The sequence below is a fragment of the Podarcis gaigeae genome (assembly GCF_964106915.1).
Source record: "Podarcis gaigeae genome assembly, chromosome: 10".
NCBI lineage: Eukaryota > Metazoa > Chordata > Lepidosauria > Squamata > Lacertidae > Podarcis > Podarcis gaigeae.
The window spans coordinates 71,395,917-71,414,200 of record NC_139686.1 but is presented as its reverse complement, the minus strand read 5'-3'; the positions used below and the strand labels follow the sequence as shown (position 1 = coordinate 71,414,200).

General features: G+C 43.3%; 1 protein-coding gene across 5 annotated transcripts in view; it reads left to right on the top strand.

Moving 5' to 3' along the window:
- Nucleotides 1–17,605, top strand: part of LOC310826547 (guanine nucleotide-binding protein G(t) subunit alpha-3) — a 53,156-nt gene extending 35,551 nt beyond the window's left edge. For 4 of the 5 annotated variants that reach the window (XM_083701628.1, XM_083701629.1, XM_083701627.1 and 1 more), the window contains 7 exons: nucleotides 8,434–8,476; nucleotides 9,725–9,866; nucleotides 11,665–11,822; nucleotides 13,335–13,463; nucleotides 15,169–15,298; nucleotides 15,526–15,679; nucleotides 16,644–17,605. In XM_083701628.1, coding sequence (XP_083557754.1) covers nucleotides 8,472–8,476; nucleotides 9,725–9,866; nucleotides 11,665–11,822; nucleotides 13,335–13,463; nucleotides 15,169–15,298; nucleotides 15,526–15,679; nucleotides 16,644–16,834 — 909 coding nt within the window. In that variant the 5' untranslated portion in view covers nucleotides 8,434–8,471 and the 3' untranslated portion in view covers nucleotides 16,835–17,605. Of the gene's footprint in view, nucleotides 1–577; nucleotides 815–8,433; nucleotides 8,477–9,724; nucleotides 9,867–11,664; nucleotides 11,823–13,334; nucleotides 13,464–15,168; nucleotides 15,299–15,525; nucleotides 15,680–16,643 lie in introns of those variants that run through there. The other variant, XM_083701625.1, reaches the window with a different exon arrangement.
- The last annotated feature ends 679 nt before the right edge of the window (nucleotides 17,606–18,284 follow it).

Genomic DNA, 18,284 nt, shown 5'->3' with positions numbered 1-18,284 from the left:
GTTGTGAAGAGTACATTTGGAAAAGGTAAGCCTTCTGTGTCATGGAATAAAAACACAGCTGAATAAAAAGCAAACAATGTGGGGGGTTATGAAGCCAAAAAAGGGGGGCTAAGGATAAAAAGGCATGGAGGTGAACACAACATGTAAGTTTTTTAAAACTTCTGTGTTTTAATGTTATAAGCTGCCCTGGGACCACAAGGTGATGGGTAGATAAATCAGCAGCAACAGCAGCATCTGACATGGTCCCTGATTTTCTCATTCTATTAAGCATGTGCCTAACTGTTTTGATCAATGGGAATAAAACATACTGCTTTACTTTGGTTGCACCACATATCCCCCCTCCCCTATGAAATTGCTCTGCGCTACAAGCACCGCTGGTGTCACAAACACAGAGTCGTCGCCTTCATTGCTGTGCTTTTTACACATGTTTTTCCAAAGGTAAAGCAGCAATGTGGTACATTTACATGTCTGACATCATAGCAAGCTGACTTCATGGGCATCTACAAAATCCCTTCTGTCCTGTCCTCTGAGACATGTGACAGACCAGAAGCTGCTCTTTGGAGTGAAGGCAGGCAGCAGAAAGAAGGCTGACTAGGGAATAACTAAGCTCCATTGTAAGACTTCTGCACTAGGCTCCTTGTGATTAGACATTGCCAGCTTGCTTGGACAATAAGCTAATAATTTAGCTCCACAGTTATGGGCAGTGGAGTCAGCTCTGAGTCTAAAGAATCAGCCAAAAGGTCACGGGAACTTGAAAAAAGACTCCAAGAAGATGCCGTGAGAGATGCCAGGACAGTCAAGTTGCTCTTGTTGGGTAAATATGTGTCATTTCATTCATGAAACGGCTACATTAACCTTTGCATGAATGGGAGAAGTTGTTTGATAGTCCGAAGTGTTCTGAGCTCTCACTTTGGGCATGCCACTTATTTTAATCATGAAATCGAATGATAGAGACTGGTAGGAACTGGAAATGAGTGGTTTTTGTTTTCAGATATTTGCTGCAAGTCACAAGACACTCATCAGCCTGGAGATGATCCAGACACTCAGACCAACAATGGAGATATTTGTGTGGCTGCAGCCTTCACAGGTGCGCTCCCTTGTTGGATCTGCATGCGCAGAATGGACGTGGATGCACAATCCATATCAGCGAGTGTGACACTGGGGGTGGCATTCAACTAGGTTTTACTCAGGGTACACCCACTGAGTTTTACTGTCCTTAACTGAGTCATGTGCCGACTTAGGGTGAAACTGAGTTGAATAGCATCCTTGGCAATGCACATGGAAGATGTCTATTTAAAAAAACAAACAAAAAAGCTTGTGGTATAAATGTGCATTTCCTCCTGCATCGCAATGGGCCGAGCAAATGACAGTGCATGGATGATTCTGGGACAGGACCATAGAGTTCAGTTCCGGAGAACGTTCAGAGTGGACGGCCCCTGTAGCCTTAATATGATATAAATATTATATAAGGAATGTGCACACAGGAAAAGAAACATGTTTCAATAAATCTAAAGAGACTTGCTTGCAGATCATGTTAGCCAAATTGTGACTGTTGATTTATATGGTTTCCTGGGATATGAAAATGTGAATTTGTGAATAGAACAAATTGTGAACAGTATACTGTCTGGATAATTATCTGATAGTAAAACTGTCTGCTTTTGGGGGGAATATATAGCATATCACCTAAAATACATTCTAAAAAGTTAAAAGCTAGCACTTGTAAATGTTTTTAATGGTTTCTCTGATTAATAATAATTTTTAAAAACACCAGATGCTACTGGTTAGTTTTATAGTTTTATAAAGCTGTTACAGCTTGTTGAATCAAACACTTAACAGATGATATAGTGAGGGGAAATGCACGTTCTGCCTGCAGCTTAAAAAATCTTCAGCTCAAAATATTTTGCTCAAACGCTGCTAACTGCAATCCTGAAAATCTTTATAGGCATGTTTAGCCAGGAAGCATTCAGGCTGGAGCTCCATGGAAATGAATGGGAGTGCCACATGTGGATCAGAGTAGTGTTTGTTGATGTTTCAGTAACTTCAGCTGATCCTGGGTCATTTAAAAAAAAATATTATTATTTTGCAGTACTAAGGATGTGTGGAAACCTTGTAAATTTCACTAGTCTTAGACCTTTTGCTTCTTTAGAATTCCCAATCAGACTTGCCTTGAAATGTTTGCTTTATGTGAACCTTGATGGGATGGGAGAGGGGTGCATTCTGTGCCACAGAAAAATGGGTTTGTTGGGCTATTGAAACTCTTCTTGCGTCCTGTGAAATTTCTTCCATTTTTTGCCAGAGTAAGAACCTCCAGATTTAGGGGTAACTCTGGGACACTTTGTAGATGGTAATTATATTTCCTTTAGACAATTTGTGGTTGCTTCTGATTTTTTTCTCCTGTATTTTTTTACTTTGTGGTGGGTGGACACCAAAGAATTCATACTCAGTTTTCAATATTGCTTGCTAGGAATGATCTCAAAACCAATTTATTCTGCAATAGTTTCACAAGGATTATCCTGAGCTTAATGCAGAAGGATGATTATCACACTCCCATGTCTTATTTTACCACCATATTAAGGACCAGATGTCAGTATTGTTCCTGTAGCAGCAATAAAGCACCAGGGAGAAAAGATAAATGACTATTGACTAAGAGTCCTGGTATACCTAAGGAAAACAGTACACTGTTTATATTGCTTCTAGTTCTGAATTTATGAAAGGGGTCATTTGTAGCTGTATTAATTTCTGTCATTAGCATTTTTTGTTTTTTATTTTACTTCAGATAGGTTGGGGGTTTTCTTCCTGCAAAATTTAGGGAGTCTAATTCACCAGCACTCCATTGTCTATGGAAGACATCACTCTGAGGATGGAATCGCACCCCAGGGATTTGAATAGAATTATCACAGCTACCACATGGGAGCTTGACATTTGATGTTTCTTTCAGGCGGCTCACACAGACCCTTTTCATCACACACCAAAATGACGCCTGTCAATGGAAAGGGGAATTTGCTTGTGGAATATTTATTGCCATAAAAAAGTGGAGTGATTCCATCCTGAACTTCTGGAGCAAAAGATAAGGGGGAACTATACAGCTGTCATTTTCTGGTTCCCTAAATTTTACAGGACAGACAGCTGCTTCCTTATCACAACCTGAAGTTTGGTTGACAGGTGCAGCAGAATCAGGTGGTAGAATCCAGACTCTACCATTCCAGGTTGCAACATCATTTTTTAACCCTCCTACAAAATGGGGTTTGTTTGTTTTCTAATCCCTACAGCTAAAACAGGGGTAGAGAACCACATTCTCTCACAGAGAACCTTTGGGAGCCACTTTCCCAAAGGTGGACAGAGACCAAGGCAAAAGTGGGTGGGTCCAGAGGCAAATGTGGGCAGAGTGCCAGAGGTGAATCTTCCCCTTGCACTCTAGTGTGGAAACCCACACTAAGCTGTGGCCCTTCCCCACTGCGCACTGAGAATTTCCCACTGTTTTGTTGTTGCATTTATTTCAGTTCTTTCAGCTCATTTATAACTTTCCAAATTTAATTCAAGGATGTACATGTGTGCATCAGCTGAGCTCTGCAAAATTAAAATTGTAATAAAGGTGATTGTGCATATGGCTATAACAAGATTCTTCCTCTGTGGTGCTTTGGCAAATGTGGAGTGCACCGGCACACCAGAAGTGCACAAAAAGTACCTGGACACGAGCATAATCATTCACTCTGTTCTTCTTCGGAGGGACTGCTCTGCAGTCTCCTGCCTTGAGGTAAGGTGTGTGTCCAGCTGGGAAACAACCTTCCCAGTAATTGCTCCAATGCTGTAGAAATCCATTTCCTGGGAATCCCACTGATCTCCATTACTTCATGTTCGGCACTGCAGATGGTACCCAGCAGCTGGCAGGAGACATAATGTCCTCTCCTATTGGCCATTGGGAATTCAAATTTTTTTGCGTGCCTGACTTTGGCCAAGCATAGGCAGGCCTGGAGATGGGCTTCCGGGGAGTGGACCTGATTGGTCCAGAGTCAGAGTCTTCACTCAGGTCTGCTTAAATTCAACTAAAATTTGGCTTAAATTCAACCTGCCTCCTCTCCTCAGTGCCACAGTTGTCATGTGATCTCCCACCCACACCCTTCCCTCTTTGCTTGTAATGTACCCTCTCATCAAAGGGTGGTCTTTTGCTACAACCTTGATATTCTTCAGCCGCCATATTTTAGGGCCAGGGAGGATTCCCCCCCCCCCAAGACTTATTGCCTCGTTCTGCAGGTTTTGTCTCCCTCATTGCAATTGTCACAACTTTGGCAGGATAGGCATTGGGTATGATCCTTAGCCGAGGAAGGAGCTGAGCTTGTATGCCTCTGCCACCCCTCCGGGTTGTAGGGTATCCTGCTAAAGGAATCCTAGGGGAGGTACATCTGTCCAAATGCCCAGGCAGGGGCTGAGGGCCATAGCATTGCTAGCGAGGTGATCCAGTCAAGGTTGCACCTACCTGATGTATGTCATAGGCTAACCTCATCCCAGGATCGACCCCAATAAATCTTCTGGCAGGGGGGCTGGATGATATGGGAGATACCCAGTTCCTAAGCCAAACAAACCTCCATCTGTAATTGTTAAAACTGTAGCCTGATTTGAACCAAAACAAGTGTCAGTGTGTCCTTTATTGCTGCAGACACAGCATTTGATGCCCTTTGGGGCTCATGGCACCTGTGCACGCACTCTCATAGCACATTCAAGAGCTTCGACACACAACCTGGGAATTACCAACATAAGACTTACTGTAGTTTAGCGTTGCCATTCAGATGCCCAGGAAAGGGCTTCATTTGCTTACATTTTTTTACTGTGATTCTTCAGCCTTCCCTGTACTTTGCATGTATACGATGCTCATGTGCTCTTTCTGCTCCATAGTAAAAACATTGTGCCTAATGGCATTTGTGTTTATTCAGAAATGCATTTGGGAAATAGCAGGGAGCAATTCTGAATTTGCAAGTCTCAGATGCAAAACTTTTGTTGACAAAGTTGTCATTATTTATACAAACTTGGCAGGCAGGAACTTTGCATAATCATGGAACCTGCTGCTTGTGTTTCTCTCTCTTTCTTACATCGTGGGTTTTAGGGATCACTTTCCATATATTGGGTCATTTGTCATGATTCATTTGCTTGAGTTAGGGCAAGCTACATATTACACGCAAATTCATATCATGAAGCTCAGCCTTTGAAAATGAATGAATAAATAAAAGGTAACCTCAGCAGCCTCATATTTGGAGTGAAGCCATTTTTCTACTCAGTGCCTCCCTTTCACCCCTCAAGCTGCTCTCACCATCACCGCCACCGGATCAGAAATATGCTCACTCCTGTAAACACATGCCTGGAACTCATGGCAAGGAAATAAAGCTGGAGAGATGGAATGGGCTGGCAGGGAAAGGGTTAAGCATCACTTGACTTCCCAGCTCAAAATCTCAGCCTCCAAAAGGTTTTTCATTTAAAAAGGAATACAGTGGTGCCTCGCAAGACGAAAAGAAGCCGTTCCGCGATTCTCTTCGTCTAGCGGTTTTTTCGTCTTGCGAAGCAAGCCCATTGACGGATTAGCGCTACAGCGGTCTAGCGGCTTCTAGCGATCAGTTGTTAAGCGGCTTATCAGCGGATCAGCTATTAAGCGGCTTAGCGGCTTAGGAAAAGGGGGGGAGCGAAAAAACCTGCGGGGACTCGCAAGATTTTTTCGTCTTGCGAAGCAACCCCATAGGGAAATTCATTTTGCGAAGCGCCTCCAAAACGGAAAACCCTTTCGTCTAGCTGGTTTTCCATCTTGCGAGGCATTCGTCTTGTGGGGCACCACTGTAATACCGTTTCTTTGTTACATACATTTTTGTAACATGGATCATTTGTCCCTTTATCACTCACAGTTGACTGTTGCTAACTTGCTGAAATTTGTTTTCAACAATATTTTTTGAGACTGTTCCATTCTAACTAATGAGGATGCAGGGCTGAAAACGTTTTGGAGGTCATCCGCCCCAGTCTCCTTTCCCTACGACTTTAAACTAAGTGGGTCCTGAGACTGGGTCTGTTCCACTAAGAGTGAGGTCTCACATACATGCTGCAGTCCTTGAGTGATGGCTTGCTGTGTTTGAAAGCAGCAGTGTGGATGAACACCACCTACAGAACTCCCATATTGCATCTCATTCAGCCATTTCCAGTGGAGGCAATTCTGCCAGAAATTAATAAGTGATGAAACACTGGATTGTATCTGACTAACATACTCAGAGCAGACCCAATGAAATCAATGGACTTAATTTTGTCATGACTAACAACCCATAAAGTACATGTATGTGCAGGTGAGCCCTAAGTTTGTGCTTGTAAGTGAATACACTGGCAGCATCAATTTCTTGGTGCTTTACAGAGTGCCATAAACTGAGATCTATCAGTGAGGGATTGAGAGTGAATGGTCATCAATAAGCAGATGACACCCCGCTCAATCTCTCTGTTCCATCTGAATTGAAGGAGGTGGCTAAGCTGTTAAACCATTTCTAAGATGTGGTGATGAGCTGGACTTGGGCCAATAAACTGAAATGGAATCCTAAAAGACAGAAGTGTAAGGGTTAGTTTTCTAGTCCAGGAGGTGGGGAGGCAGCCTGGGGATTGCACCTCCCTGAAGGAGCAGGTCATTAGCTTGGGGATAGTCCCTAGAGACTCAGTTGGCCTTGGTGACTGGGAGTGTCTTTTTCCAGCTCTGGTTGGTTTGCCAGCCATGGTCTCTTTTGAACAGAAATGACTTGGCAGCTGTACTCCATGCTCTGGTAACTTCCAGATTGGCTGGCATTCCACCTAGATGTCCTCTGCCTCCAAATTTAAAAATTACATGGCTGCCAGTTCATTTCTGGGCCCTTAGCACTACCCTAGTGCTAAGGATAGTGTTTAAAGCCCTAAACCATTTAGACCCCAATATCTGAAAGACCATCTCCTTCCCTACAGTTTAATATCAGCAGAAGAGGTCCTTCTGGTAGCCCCACTGTCTTATAAACTTGGGTGGGGTGACCTGGGAAAGGGCATTCTTTGTGGCAACCCCTAAGTTGTGGAACTAGTTTTCCTCAAATGCTGAAGATGCACCTCTTTATCCTGACTTTTGAAACTTGAGATGTCTCCCAGGGAGACCATCTAAACAGGAAATAATAGGGGAGACAATGTACTGTAGTACTGGAAGGTACTGTCATGGTACCCTCCAGATGTTGTTGGACTACAACTCCCATCTTCCCTCACCATTGGCCATCGTGGTTGGAGCTGATGGGGCTTGAAGTTCATCAATATCTGGAGGGCGTTTTTCAGACTACCCTGACATTCCTAAACTAGAATAGAAGGAATTGCCTCTTTTCCACTGCAGTTCTGTGAGTAGGTCAAGAGATCTCTTAATACATGTGCTAAATAAAAATGTGCTCAAGATTTTGCATTAATGTCGGATTTTTTTAAAGAAAGAAATCTGTACTTAAAATAAAACCCTTAAACCTGGATTGTCACATATGTCTAAAGACTTGGGGAGTCTATGGTGGAAAATGTTTAGATGTGATTATCTGAGATCTCTGGCTCATAATATGTGACAATTTAGGTTGAACAAAATGAGAAATCGTTGCCGTGCTTTTTGATTTTTCAGCTCCACAAAACTGCCCTTGCAATGGTTTCTCTGCCCAATCATTCTCTGTTTTGACTGCTTATGGCTGTCTTTTCAGCTACTGCAACATATATATATATATATATATATATATATATATATATATATATATGTATGTATTTAACAAGCACTAATACTAAAGTGGGGGTTTTTTTTGGGGGGGACATCGGTCTGACAGTGCAGTGAAAGCCTTTCCATTTGATCCTTATCTACATCCACCCCCACAGTCATATCAGAAGAAATCCAGAGAGTAGTAAAATAAAGACGCTTAGATTTCTGGTCCAGCAGGTCTGCCCTTTCCCCATACATTCACCCTGTAAGATCAAACACTTTTATTTGATGCTTATCAGAGCTTGATATGCTCACAGTGGCTTCCATAAACTGAGTGCTTTTGTTTGGAGTAGCTAAATGTGTTGTAGCTACAAATCAGCATGTTTCTAGAGGCAATCCATACTCCTCTAGGGTTTGCTAAATACCCTGGTCCATAAACAAATGTCCCCAAACCATGGCTAGTGCAAATTGCCCACTTGACTAAAGCACACGCACTGCTTGAGGGACACACACAAAAGCCTTTGTTGGACCAACATGTGCTGGTGAAACAGAATGCCTCTTCTCCAAGTAGAATTGTTGTTGTTTTTTTTTAAAAAAAAAAAGCAAACAAACCCACCACTTTGGCATATTTTTATGTGCTTTTTTCCCTCCATCACTTACTTTCTTTGTCTCGTTTTCCCACTTGACTCCTTTTTAACGACATTAAATGTGACCAATATGTGCATGTTCTTTGTCCGCAGGAGCTGGAGAATCAGGGAAGAGCACTATTGTGAAACAAATGAAGTAGGTGCATCAATATTCATATCACATTGGGTAGCACAAAGTGCTGCATGAGGCACAATGCCAAAGGGCGTGAGGTGGGGGAGCGATCAAACAAATCAAGCTTGACAATCTAATCCTAACAGATACTGTACATGAGGATGCAAAAAAGCAATCCTTTATACCTCATTCACTAACCTGATGTTTTACCCAATATATCAATATGTGCTTGGCCCCTTCCATCTGAAGCCAAGGATACCAGTTTAAAGACAGAGGGACAGATAAGATAGGTATTAGAGTGGAGGGGAGAGATGCCACACACACACACACACACACACACACACACAAACACACACAAACACACACCACACCCTTTCCTAAAAGCTTTGCAGTTATTTTCCTGCCGTTGAAAGTCATATTCACTGCTCAATGTATTTATCAACAAAAACAAATATGCCTTTTTCTTACATTGGCAGGACTTTCCGATGTGTTCAATGGCATATTAGTTCACATCTGAACATTGTAATGCTTGTTCTCATCAAAGCACATGGAAATGTGCATATGAGTACACCCTTCCCTTGGATCATTTTTTAAAAGGAGTGGCACAGGGCCAGGAAGTGTGCAGGTATCAGCAGTGGCAGAGTTTCATGCTCCGGCACCGGGGGGGCGGAGAGCAGGCAGGGGCGGGGCTGGCGTACATCCTGGGGCCGTGGCACGCCACCTGTGGGGGCGTGGCACCCAGTGCAGGCAGGGGGCAGCCGCGATGGCACCCCACTCGGATCGCGCTGCCAGGGGAGGTGCGCCCCCCTGCACTCCTCTTTCTCCACCAGTGGGTATCAGGGCTGGGGCTGGATGATGTGGTTCTGCTCAGCACTTTTCTTCTAGGGAAAAAGTGCCGGTACTGGGTACCCCTGAGTACCCCCAGAAAGCAAACCCTGGTCCTGCTGACTTTAAGCATGGGCAGGGCTCGTGTTCCTCCCCAGTGACAGGTGTGCCAGATGTCATTGCTTAGAGCAGGGGTAGCCAATGCGGTGCCCTCCAGATGTTGATCGAATACAACTTGCATCTGCCATAGCCAGCATGACCAATGGTTGGAGATGGTGAGATTTGTAGGCCAACAACATCTGGAAGGCTATGGGACATTCAAATCTGATTATGCAGCCATGTCTATGACTGCCAGTCTCTCCCCAGTTCCAGTTCTCAGAATCCTGCCCTCTCACCCTCTTCTTCTTTTAGATTATTGTGAGATTTGTCTCCTTCTTTGCTTCCTAGGATCATCCATAAAGATGGCTATACAGATCAGGAATGCAGAGAGTATAGATCTGTGGTTTACAGCAATATGCTACAATCCATTCTGGCCATTGTCAAGGCAATGTCCACATTAGGAATTGAATATGGGAACTCAGAAAGCAAAGTGAGTATAATGTCTCTCTCAACTAGTATTATTTTGTCTCTGAACCAGTGTCACCCCAGGACACCAGTTTTGAATTCTCACATCAGAACCTCAAGATGCTCTAACATGGGAAGATTGCAGCCTTGCTCTCCTCCTGCACAAACTTTTCTTTTTTATTTTATTTTCATTTTTTGGTCTTTCACAGCAGTGCCATTCAGTTCACCTCTGGGAAGCGGAGCTGCCATTCTGTTGAATAAGGTCCGTTTCAGTTTATTGGCCCTCATCCAGCCATTCAAGCACATTATCCCACTCACAAGCTTGCCTGAGACATTCTGCCCAGACAGTAACAGCCTCAGGGTCACCAAGTGACCATTGCTCTGAAAAACCCTTAATTCTCATACGTATATATTTCTGTATATGAGAGCAAAGGATCTCATAGTTCTTGTGCAGACCTTTATTCTTATGCAATATACAAGGGTTAGGGTTAGACATGGGCAGACATGACCCAACTCCTTCAAATGAAAATGTGAAGAAGTTGTGGCTTTGAACAGACCTCATATTATTGCAGCAGAGATAAGACACCAGTGAGAGATTTCCTTATCCTTTTGAAAACTGCTTTGAACATACCGTATTTTTTGTTCTATAAGACTCACTTTTTCCCTCCTAAAAAGTAAGGGGAAATGTGTGTGCATCTTATGGAGCGAATGCAGGCTGCGCAGCTATCCCAGAAGCCAGAACAGCAAGAGGGATTGCTGCTTTCACTGCGCAGCGATCTCTCTTGCTGTTCTGGCTTCTGAGATTCAGAATATTTTTTTTCTTGTTTTCCTCCTCCAAAAACTAGGTGTGTCTTGTGGTCTGGTGCGTCTTATAGAGCAAAAAATGCGGTAATTTCAATTATTCACATTCGGCTATGGCTGTCAGTTTAATCTGAAAGACCCGTAAACCATTCAGATAATGAGTCAAAGCTGTACAAAAAAAATGCTAAGAAAGGATTGTTGCTTGCAGTCACAAGGTGACAGAGTACTTTTAGTGACCTCATAGATTTAGATGCAGAACTGTTAAGGGTGGCATTAAGCAAACCTGGTAATTGCCATGACCTTTCTTCAAAACAACTGAGGAACAGAGGTTCACAGCAGTCATGAATAAGGCTGACAAGATGTTGTGTTGACTGCCAGCTTGGATGGCTTTAAAAGAGAACTAGACAAATCCTTGGAGGTCTGGACTACCAGTGACTACAAGGCCTGACAACTATACTCTGCCTTCACTGATGGTGGCAGCATCCTCTGAACACCAGCTGCCTGGAATCACAAGGGGGGGGGGAGCTTGCAGGCTTCCCATGGGCTGCTGTGAGAACAGGATTCTGAACTAAATGGACCTTTGGCACAACTAGCTGGGCTGTTATCTTCTTATAAGTTTATGTATGCCAAGACAGGCACCAGGGTGGGCTATGGCCCAGAGCCATATATAGACCACTGTTTTTCTGTGACCCCTTATTTATCCTCCCTGCTGCTCTTCTGAACCTGAGAAGACCAACAGAAGCAAGAGGTAGCGTTGTGTCCCGGAAGAACAACAAAACCACAAGGATATCTTATTATCTCTAAAGATAACAAAAGCAAAAAATGAGCTTCTGCATTTGAAATTCCCTGATTAAGAACCTGATAAATGTTTTAGATGTTTAACTTTTCTCCATGCCCTTTTGCTCCCTGCTTCCCTCTCCCCACACCCCCATATTCCTAATATGGCAGATCATTTTTCATTACTTAAAAAATAAAGTATCAGCCCCAATGGTCAAGCCTGATTCACAGAAATCTCGTTTCAGGAAGATGAAAGGCAGCTTTTGGCAATTGCAGATTCCATGGAAGATGGCACCATGTCTTCTGAACTGGCTGGGATCATCAAACGTTTGTGGAAGGATTCAGGGATTCAGGCCTGCTTTGAAAGAGCATCAGAGTACCAACTCAATGACTCAGCTGCCTAGTAAGGGGCCAGTTTACAACTGAATTCTGTAATCCTAAACCGTGTGTGTGTGTGTGTGTTTAATGCCTGTTGCTTTTCACAATGATATGCTTAGAAGTTACTTAATTGATTCCGCCTTCAGGGTGCTGGCTCTGTATTTATGGTATTAAGCAATTGTTATGATGCTATTAAACTAGCATAAGCACAACAGAATTACACTATTAATTATCCTCTTCTCCAGTAGAGCCTTGTAAACCACCCTCCAAACATCCCAGTTTTCATTTATCAACTGCACTCTTCTTTCCTTCAGCAACTCCTCCTCTTTCTTCATCTTCCTCACATTGTATGTCCCTGTGGCAGCCAGCTAAAGATGACACCTAGCGCAGGAATCACAAATCAAATTGTACCTATAACCTCTCTCTCTCTCCCTCCCTCCCTCCCTCCCTCCCTCCCTCCCTCTCTCTCTCTCATGTGTGTTTGTGTGCTTGTGTGTGTGTGTTACTGAATACATGTATCTCTGTATCTTTGAGACCAATTCCATCCTGGTTAATGCTACTATTTTGCAGTTCAATTTTTTAAAGGCCTTTACAGTTGCAAACATTCAAACAGGCCGGAAGGCATACAATGTGAGCCAATGCTGAAATACCAATGTTGTGAGTAGAATCCAAATGGCATGAGAAGACTTCTGCTCACACGGTGGGGCTTCACTTTGCTCCTCCCCCTTGCAGCCCCCTGCATGTTTCCCAAAATCTTCTCCAGAGAATCCCCCAACCCTCCACATGGGAGTGCACAGGGGACAGCAGAGGGAAGGGAGGAAGGTAGAGTCTTCTTGCCTGAACAGAAGTCTATTCTCCTTGGGAGTGACCAGGTTTGATACAAGCCAATGAATACTGAACACAGTAAATAAACTGCAGAATCGAATTAAATAATAATAAGAAGGAGGAGGCAATGTGAGAAAGGATATGAAAAACAAAGAATAAAAAGCAGTAAAAAAAATATATTTTTGACATGACTTTGCAACTGATTGTTAAACCTTTCTGAGAGATGTAGCTCTGAGGGGAAGAGAAGTCTCCTAACTCCTCTCAGCACCATTAACAAACCACATTGCCCAAGATGCTTTGGGGGAAGCTATCGCCATTTAAATGGTATGGCACTGTTTTAAATGGAGAGTGCAGATGGGCCAGTAACTCAGAAACAGATCGGATTTTTTTTAATGCACAGATGCAAGGTGGATCCTGGGACTATTACACACCCCTGGCATGAATGTGTATTTTCTATATGTGACTTCCCCCAAAACGTTTGTCATGTAGAACCATCCAGTTGGATGCAGATTTGGTTTCTTATTTCCGCTTGTGCCCTATTTATGGCTGGATTGTATTGGCCTACCCTTATCCCCCAGGCCATGGCACTGGACTTCCAGACGCTGCCCCAGCCTCACCTCCTCATGCACAAGAGTGTCCCTGTTTCCACCTTGCAGGAAGATGGAGCTGCAATGCTTTATCTCTCTCTCTCTCTCTCTTTCTGATTCTGTAGCTATCTCAATGATCTGGAGAGGATAACAGCTCCTGGCTATGTCCCAAATGAGCAAGATGTCCTTCGCTCACGAGTAAAGACAACAGGAATTATTGAGACACAGTTTTCATTCAAAGATTTGCACTTTAGGTATGAAAGCTGTTCTTCCGTGTTTCTTCCTAAGTATGACAGATATGCATGTGTTCCAGTTACAGATAGGTAGCCATGTTGGTCTGCCATAGTCAAAACAAAACAAAAATCCTTCCAGTAGCACCTTAAAGACCAACTAAGTTAGTTCTTGGTATGAGCTTTCGTGTGCATGCACACTTCTTCAGATACACAGATATGCATGTGGTTTGAGATTAGAGGCCAAAGCAGTTTACCTGATTCAGGCTGCTGGATTTCTGACATTTTAAACAGCTTAAAGGGCAGTTGGAGGCTTTGGTATGGCTATGGTCACAGCCAGCAATCTGAGCCTCCCCACATCCAATGTTCTACCAGGAAATCTTGCAGTTTCATTTTGTAAATGCTCTCTCTCTATTCCACCTATGGAAACTTTACAGCTGTACACAGTCAGCTTCCGTGATGTTGGCAGGTAAAAAAATAGTAATAGAATTAAAATTGTGGGTTGCGGCACATGGGCTACTGAATTTGGAAAGTCTCTGAATCTCTGGCTGTTCTCTTCTCAGCTGCTTTACATATTATGGTTGAGCTGCGCAGATTACATTACATTGGGCCAGTCATGTGGATCAGTTCAAGATGCAGATAGGTGATTTTCCTCCAAACTGCTGGAGGATTTAGCTGGTAGGATTTGATGCAACATGGTGGAAACTGCCCAATTCATGAACTAAGATGCTGCACATAAACAGCTCACATGCAGAGCAGTCTCAGTTAGCTTATTTGTGGTAGGGAACAATTTAAAAGCCCGTGCTCAGGAGAAACTCAAACCATTATTGGAACTGCAGGCTTCCTGCTGCCTGCCGTACCTTTGCAGCTAGCTCATTTCGTCTTAGTCTTACCTCTGTACTTGTCCATAACTTGCAACTGTTCATGTACACCTGTGCAGCCTGGTGTCATGTGCAAATCCAATCCCTCCCATCCCCTCTCATTTTTGCCTGGTAAGCTCTATGGAGCAAACTGTTTTGCCTGCTGTATCCATCATGCTGTGTGAGAGGCATGTTGGATTTCATGCTGAACATATCATTTCCAATTCTAATATTTGAAAAGTGGTTCTTGTTGGAGGTGGAAGCAAATAAATATTTGTGAAATGCTTTGCATGCTATTTACAAATCTAGGCAAGCAAATAGCAAAGAAACAACAAACTGCCATGCAAGAGGCATGGATTGGTTTGACAAAAGCTCTGCATTTGAGTTTCCATAGCACTTCACATAGATAATTTGTGATCAGGAGTCCCATACTGGAGATAGAAGGATTTCTTGGCTCACTGTGTACAGTGGTACTTCGGGTTAAGAACTTAATTCGTTCTGGAGGTCCATTCTTAACCTGAAACTGTTCTTAACCTGAGGTACCACTTTAGTTAATGGGGCCTCCCGCTGCCGCCGCGCCACCAGAGCACGATTTCTGTTCTCATCCTGAAGCAAAGTTCTTAACCTGAAGCACTATTTCTGGGTTGGCGGAGTCTGTAACCTGAAGCGTCTGTAACCTAAAGCATCTGTAACCTGAGGTACCACTGAATACAATACTTCTCATGCAGACACCACACAGCAAATCTCTGAGACTTGTAGTGATGAAAGAATCCTGACACACACTCACCCCCCCCCCACACGCCCAACATAACTAGTGTCAGAGATGCAGTGAATGGACGTACATGTTTATCTTTTGTTTCATTTCCTAGGATGTTTGATGTGGGAGGACAAAGATCAGAGAGGAAAAAGTGGATTCATTGCTTTGAAGGAGTTACTTGCATAATATTCTGTGCAGCTTTAAGCGCTTATGACATGGTCCTGGTGGAAGATGAAGAAGTGGTGAGTCAGAACAGCAAATGTGGGGGGGGCAGGGGGGGCAAGGGAGTTGCAATTTGAGGAAAGCATTTAAGGTAACCTTGCATGGTTCCTTAAGAACATTATTCACATTCCCTGCTCTGATAACCCTAACCCACTGAATTCCTATTTATTTGATTTAAAAAGAACATTGGACTTTGCATGTCACCAGGTAATGGGGCCTAATAGCCACATTTCCCTGCCTTTTACAGAACCGAATGCATGAGAGTCTCCACCTGTTCAACAGCATCTGTAACCACAAGTACTTTGCAACCACTTCTATTGTGCTCTTCCTAAATAAGAAGGATCTCTTCCAAGAAAAAATATTGAAAGTTCATCTCAGTGTCTGCTTTCCAGAATATGATGGTAAGTTTAGAACCTGTGCTCCTCTAGATGTTGTTGAACTCTCATCAGTCCCAGCCAGCAGGAACAAGAATCTGGGATGATGGGAGTTGCAGTCCAGCAACATCTGGAGGGCCACAGATGAGCCAGTGCTGGCTTACACACCCCACTTCTTTGGTTTCTGAAGACTGCTCATGAGGAACATAGTCCCCAGATTGAAATGATTTTCCACTGCTGAATTAAGATACATGTTCTTGAGACCGCTTTCTTAAGCCCTTGGTAAAGGTAAAGGGACCCCTGACCATTAGGTCCAGTCGTGGCCGACTCTAGGGTTGCGGCACTCATCTCGCTTAATTGGCCGAGGGAGCATGACTAAGCCACTTCTGGTGAACCAGAGCAGCGCACGGAAACGCCATTTACCTTCCCGCCGGAGCGGTACCTATTTATCTACTTGCACTTTGACATGCTTTCGAACTGCTAGGTTGGCAGGAGCAGGGACCGAGCAACGGGAGCTCACCCCATCGCGGGGATTTGAACCGCCGACCTACTGATCGGCAAGTCCTAGGCTCTGTGGTTTAACCCACAGCACCAAAAGACTAGGCTGTGTCCAGCTTAGTGAGTCCAGATGTGTGGTCCATCTCTGGACGCAGTTGTGCATTTTCATGACTCCCATAAGGATAACGATTAAAAGAATGCAATGGGATAGTTTTGGGAAAGGGAAATAATTTTTTAATCTTACTCATGGTTCATTACTTTTCTATATGAATGAAAAAGGGATCCCTTGCATGCAGTAAATGAGAATTGTAGAGATAGTTACATGTGCACTGAAGATTTCATGCACGCCGTACTTTTTGTTTGGGGAGGAGGGCAGAGGTCAGTGGAGGCTGAACCCGACAGATTGTGTGCCAAGAGAAGGGAAAGCGCTATTTCTAACAAATTAATTAGTATGGCATTTTACTGACAGTTCCTTCTGTCTTCCTCTGACTAGGATCAAACACATTTGAAGATGCAGGAAATTACATCAAGAACCAATTCTTAGATCTGAATTTAAGAAAAGAGGACAAGGAGATCTACTCCCACATGACCTGTGCCACCGATACGCAGAATGTTAAGTTTGTGTTTGATGCTGTGACAGATATAATCATCAAAGAGAATCTGAAGGACTGTGGGCTCTTTTAGCTCTTCCCCCTGGGCCACCTTCATCCTGCTCTTTCTCTCTTTCTGGTTAAGGATGCCATACATTCCTCAAAGTAAGCTTTCATTGCAACCTCTTGGGCTTACTTTTGAGTAGGGATGGATGGATCAGTCTGCTACTAGTTTGTGTCAGTTCCCCGTGTGTGTTCATAAGTCTCTTTTATCCCATTTCTCAAAAAAAGTGCTTTTTTTAAAAAAATTGAAAGTTCAAAAATATGTATTTGAACAAGATACATATTTAAATACATCATCTATCTCAAATGCACACCTTTCTAATCACATATAATCCTAAAATATGCTCTTTGAGCATTTTTCAGCTGACCTAGCAAAACTCAGAGAACTGAGAACTCTGAAGGATATTTACATTGTGATCTATGGATTAATCTGGAAGGTAGGTTGATTTGCTCAAATATGTGAGCTAGAATTTTTTTCTTCCATCCCTAAAAGGTAATGGTAAAGGTACCCCTGACCGTTAGGTCCAGTTGTGGACGACTCTAGGGTTGCACGCTCATCCTGCTCTATAGGCCATAGGAGCCGGCGTTTGTCCGTAGACAGCTTCCGGGTCATGTGGCCAGCATGACTAAGTCGCTTGTGGCAAACCAGAGCAGCGCACGGAAACACCATTTACCTTCCTGCCGGAGTGGTACCTATTTCTCTACTTGGACTTTGATGTGTTTTCAAACTGCTAGGTTGGCAGGAGCAGGGACCGAGCAACTGGAGCTCACCCTGTCGCGGGGATTCAAACCACTGACCTTCTGATCGGCAAGCCCTAGGCTATGTGGTTTAGACCACAACACCACCCGCATCCCACTTCCTCCATCCCTACTGTGAAGTAAACATGCATTGGTCTGAGTTGCAAAAGCAAAAAGAGAGGAGTAGACACAATATTGTAAATACTAGTCCTTTTTGACTTGCTAAAATGTTTGTGTCAAACCACAATTTAACACAGCCAAATTGGGTAGAGTAACTTCATTGGAGGCACAATGTTCTCCCTCCCTTCTAATTTAATTTCCCACAATTCTTTCGATCTTACTGAGAATTTTTGTTTGCCTGTACCCTACTGCAATCTGAAATTCTAAACTTTTCCATTGGCAAATTTGCTTACAGTGCCACAAATCTCTATCTAAAATGTTGACACGGAGTTGTGATTGGCATTGCTTCATGGGTGTCGATTAACTGGTGCTACAAGCTTCATGATAAGTTGTGGGGAAGCAAAATATATAAAGAACACAATTCTGCCAAAGTTAAGCACTGTTAAGTTCAGTTGATCACAGTGGAAGACAATGAAGCCTGTGGATTAACTGGTGAAATCCATTGGATCATGTTGACTGGATCATGTCCTAATTTTTTTCCTTGCACATGCTGAAATAAAAATGCCCTTGCTATCACATCAGCAGGATTAATAGAAAAATGATAAATAAAAGAAATTCTTACT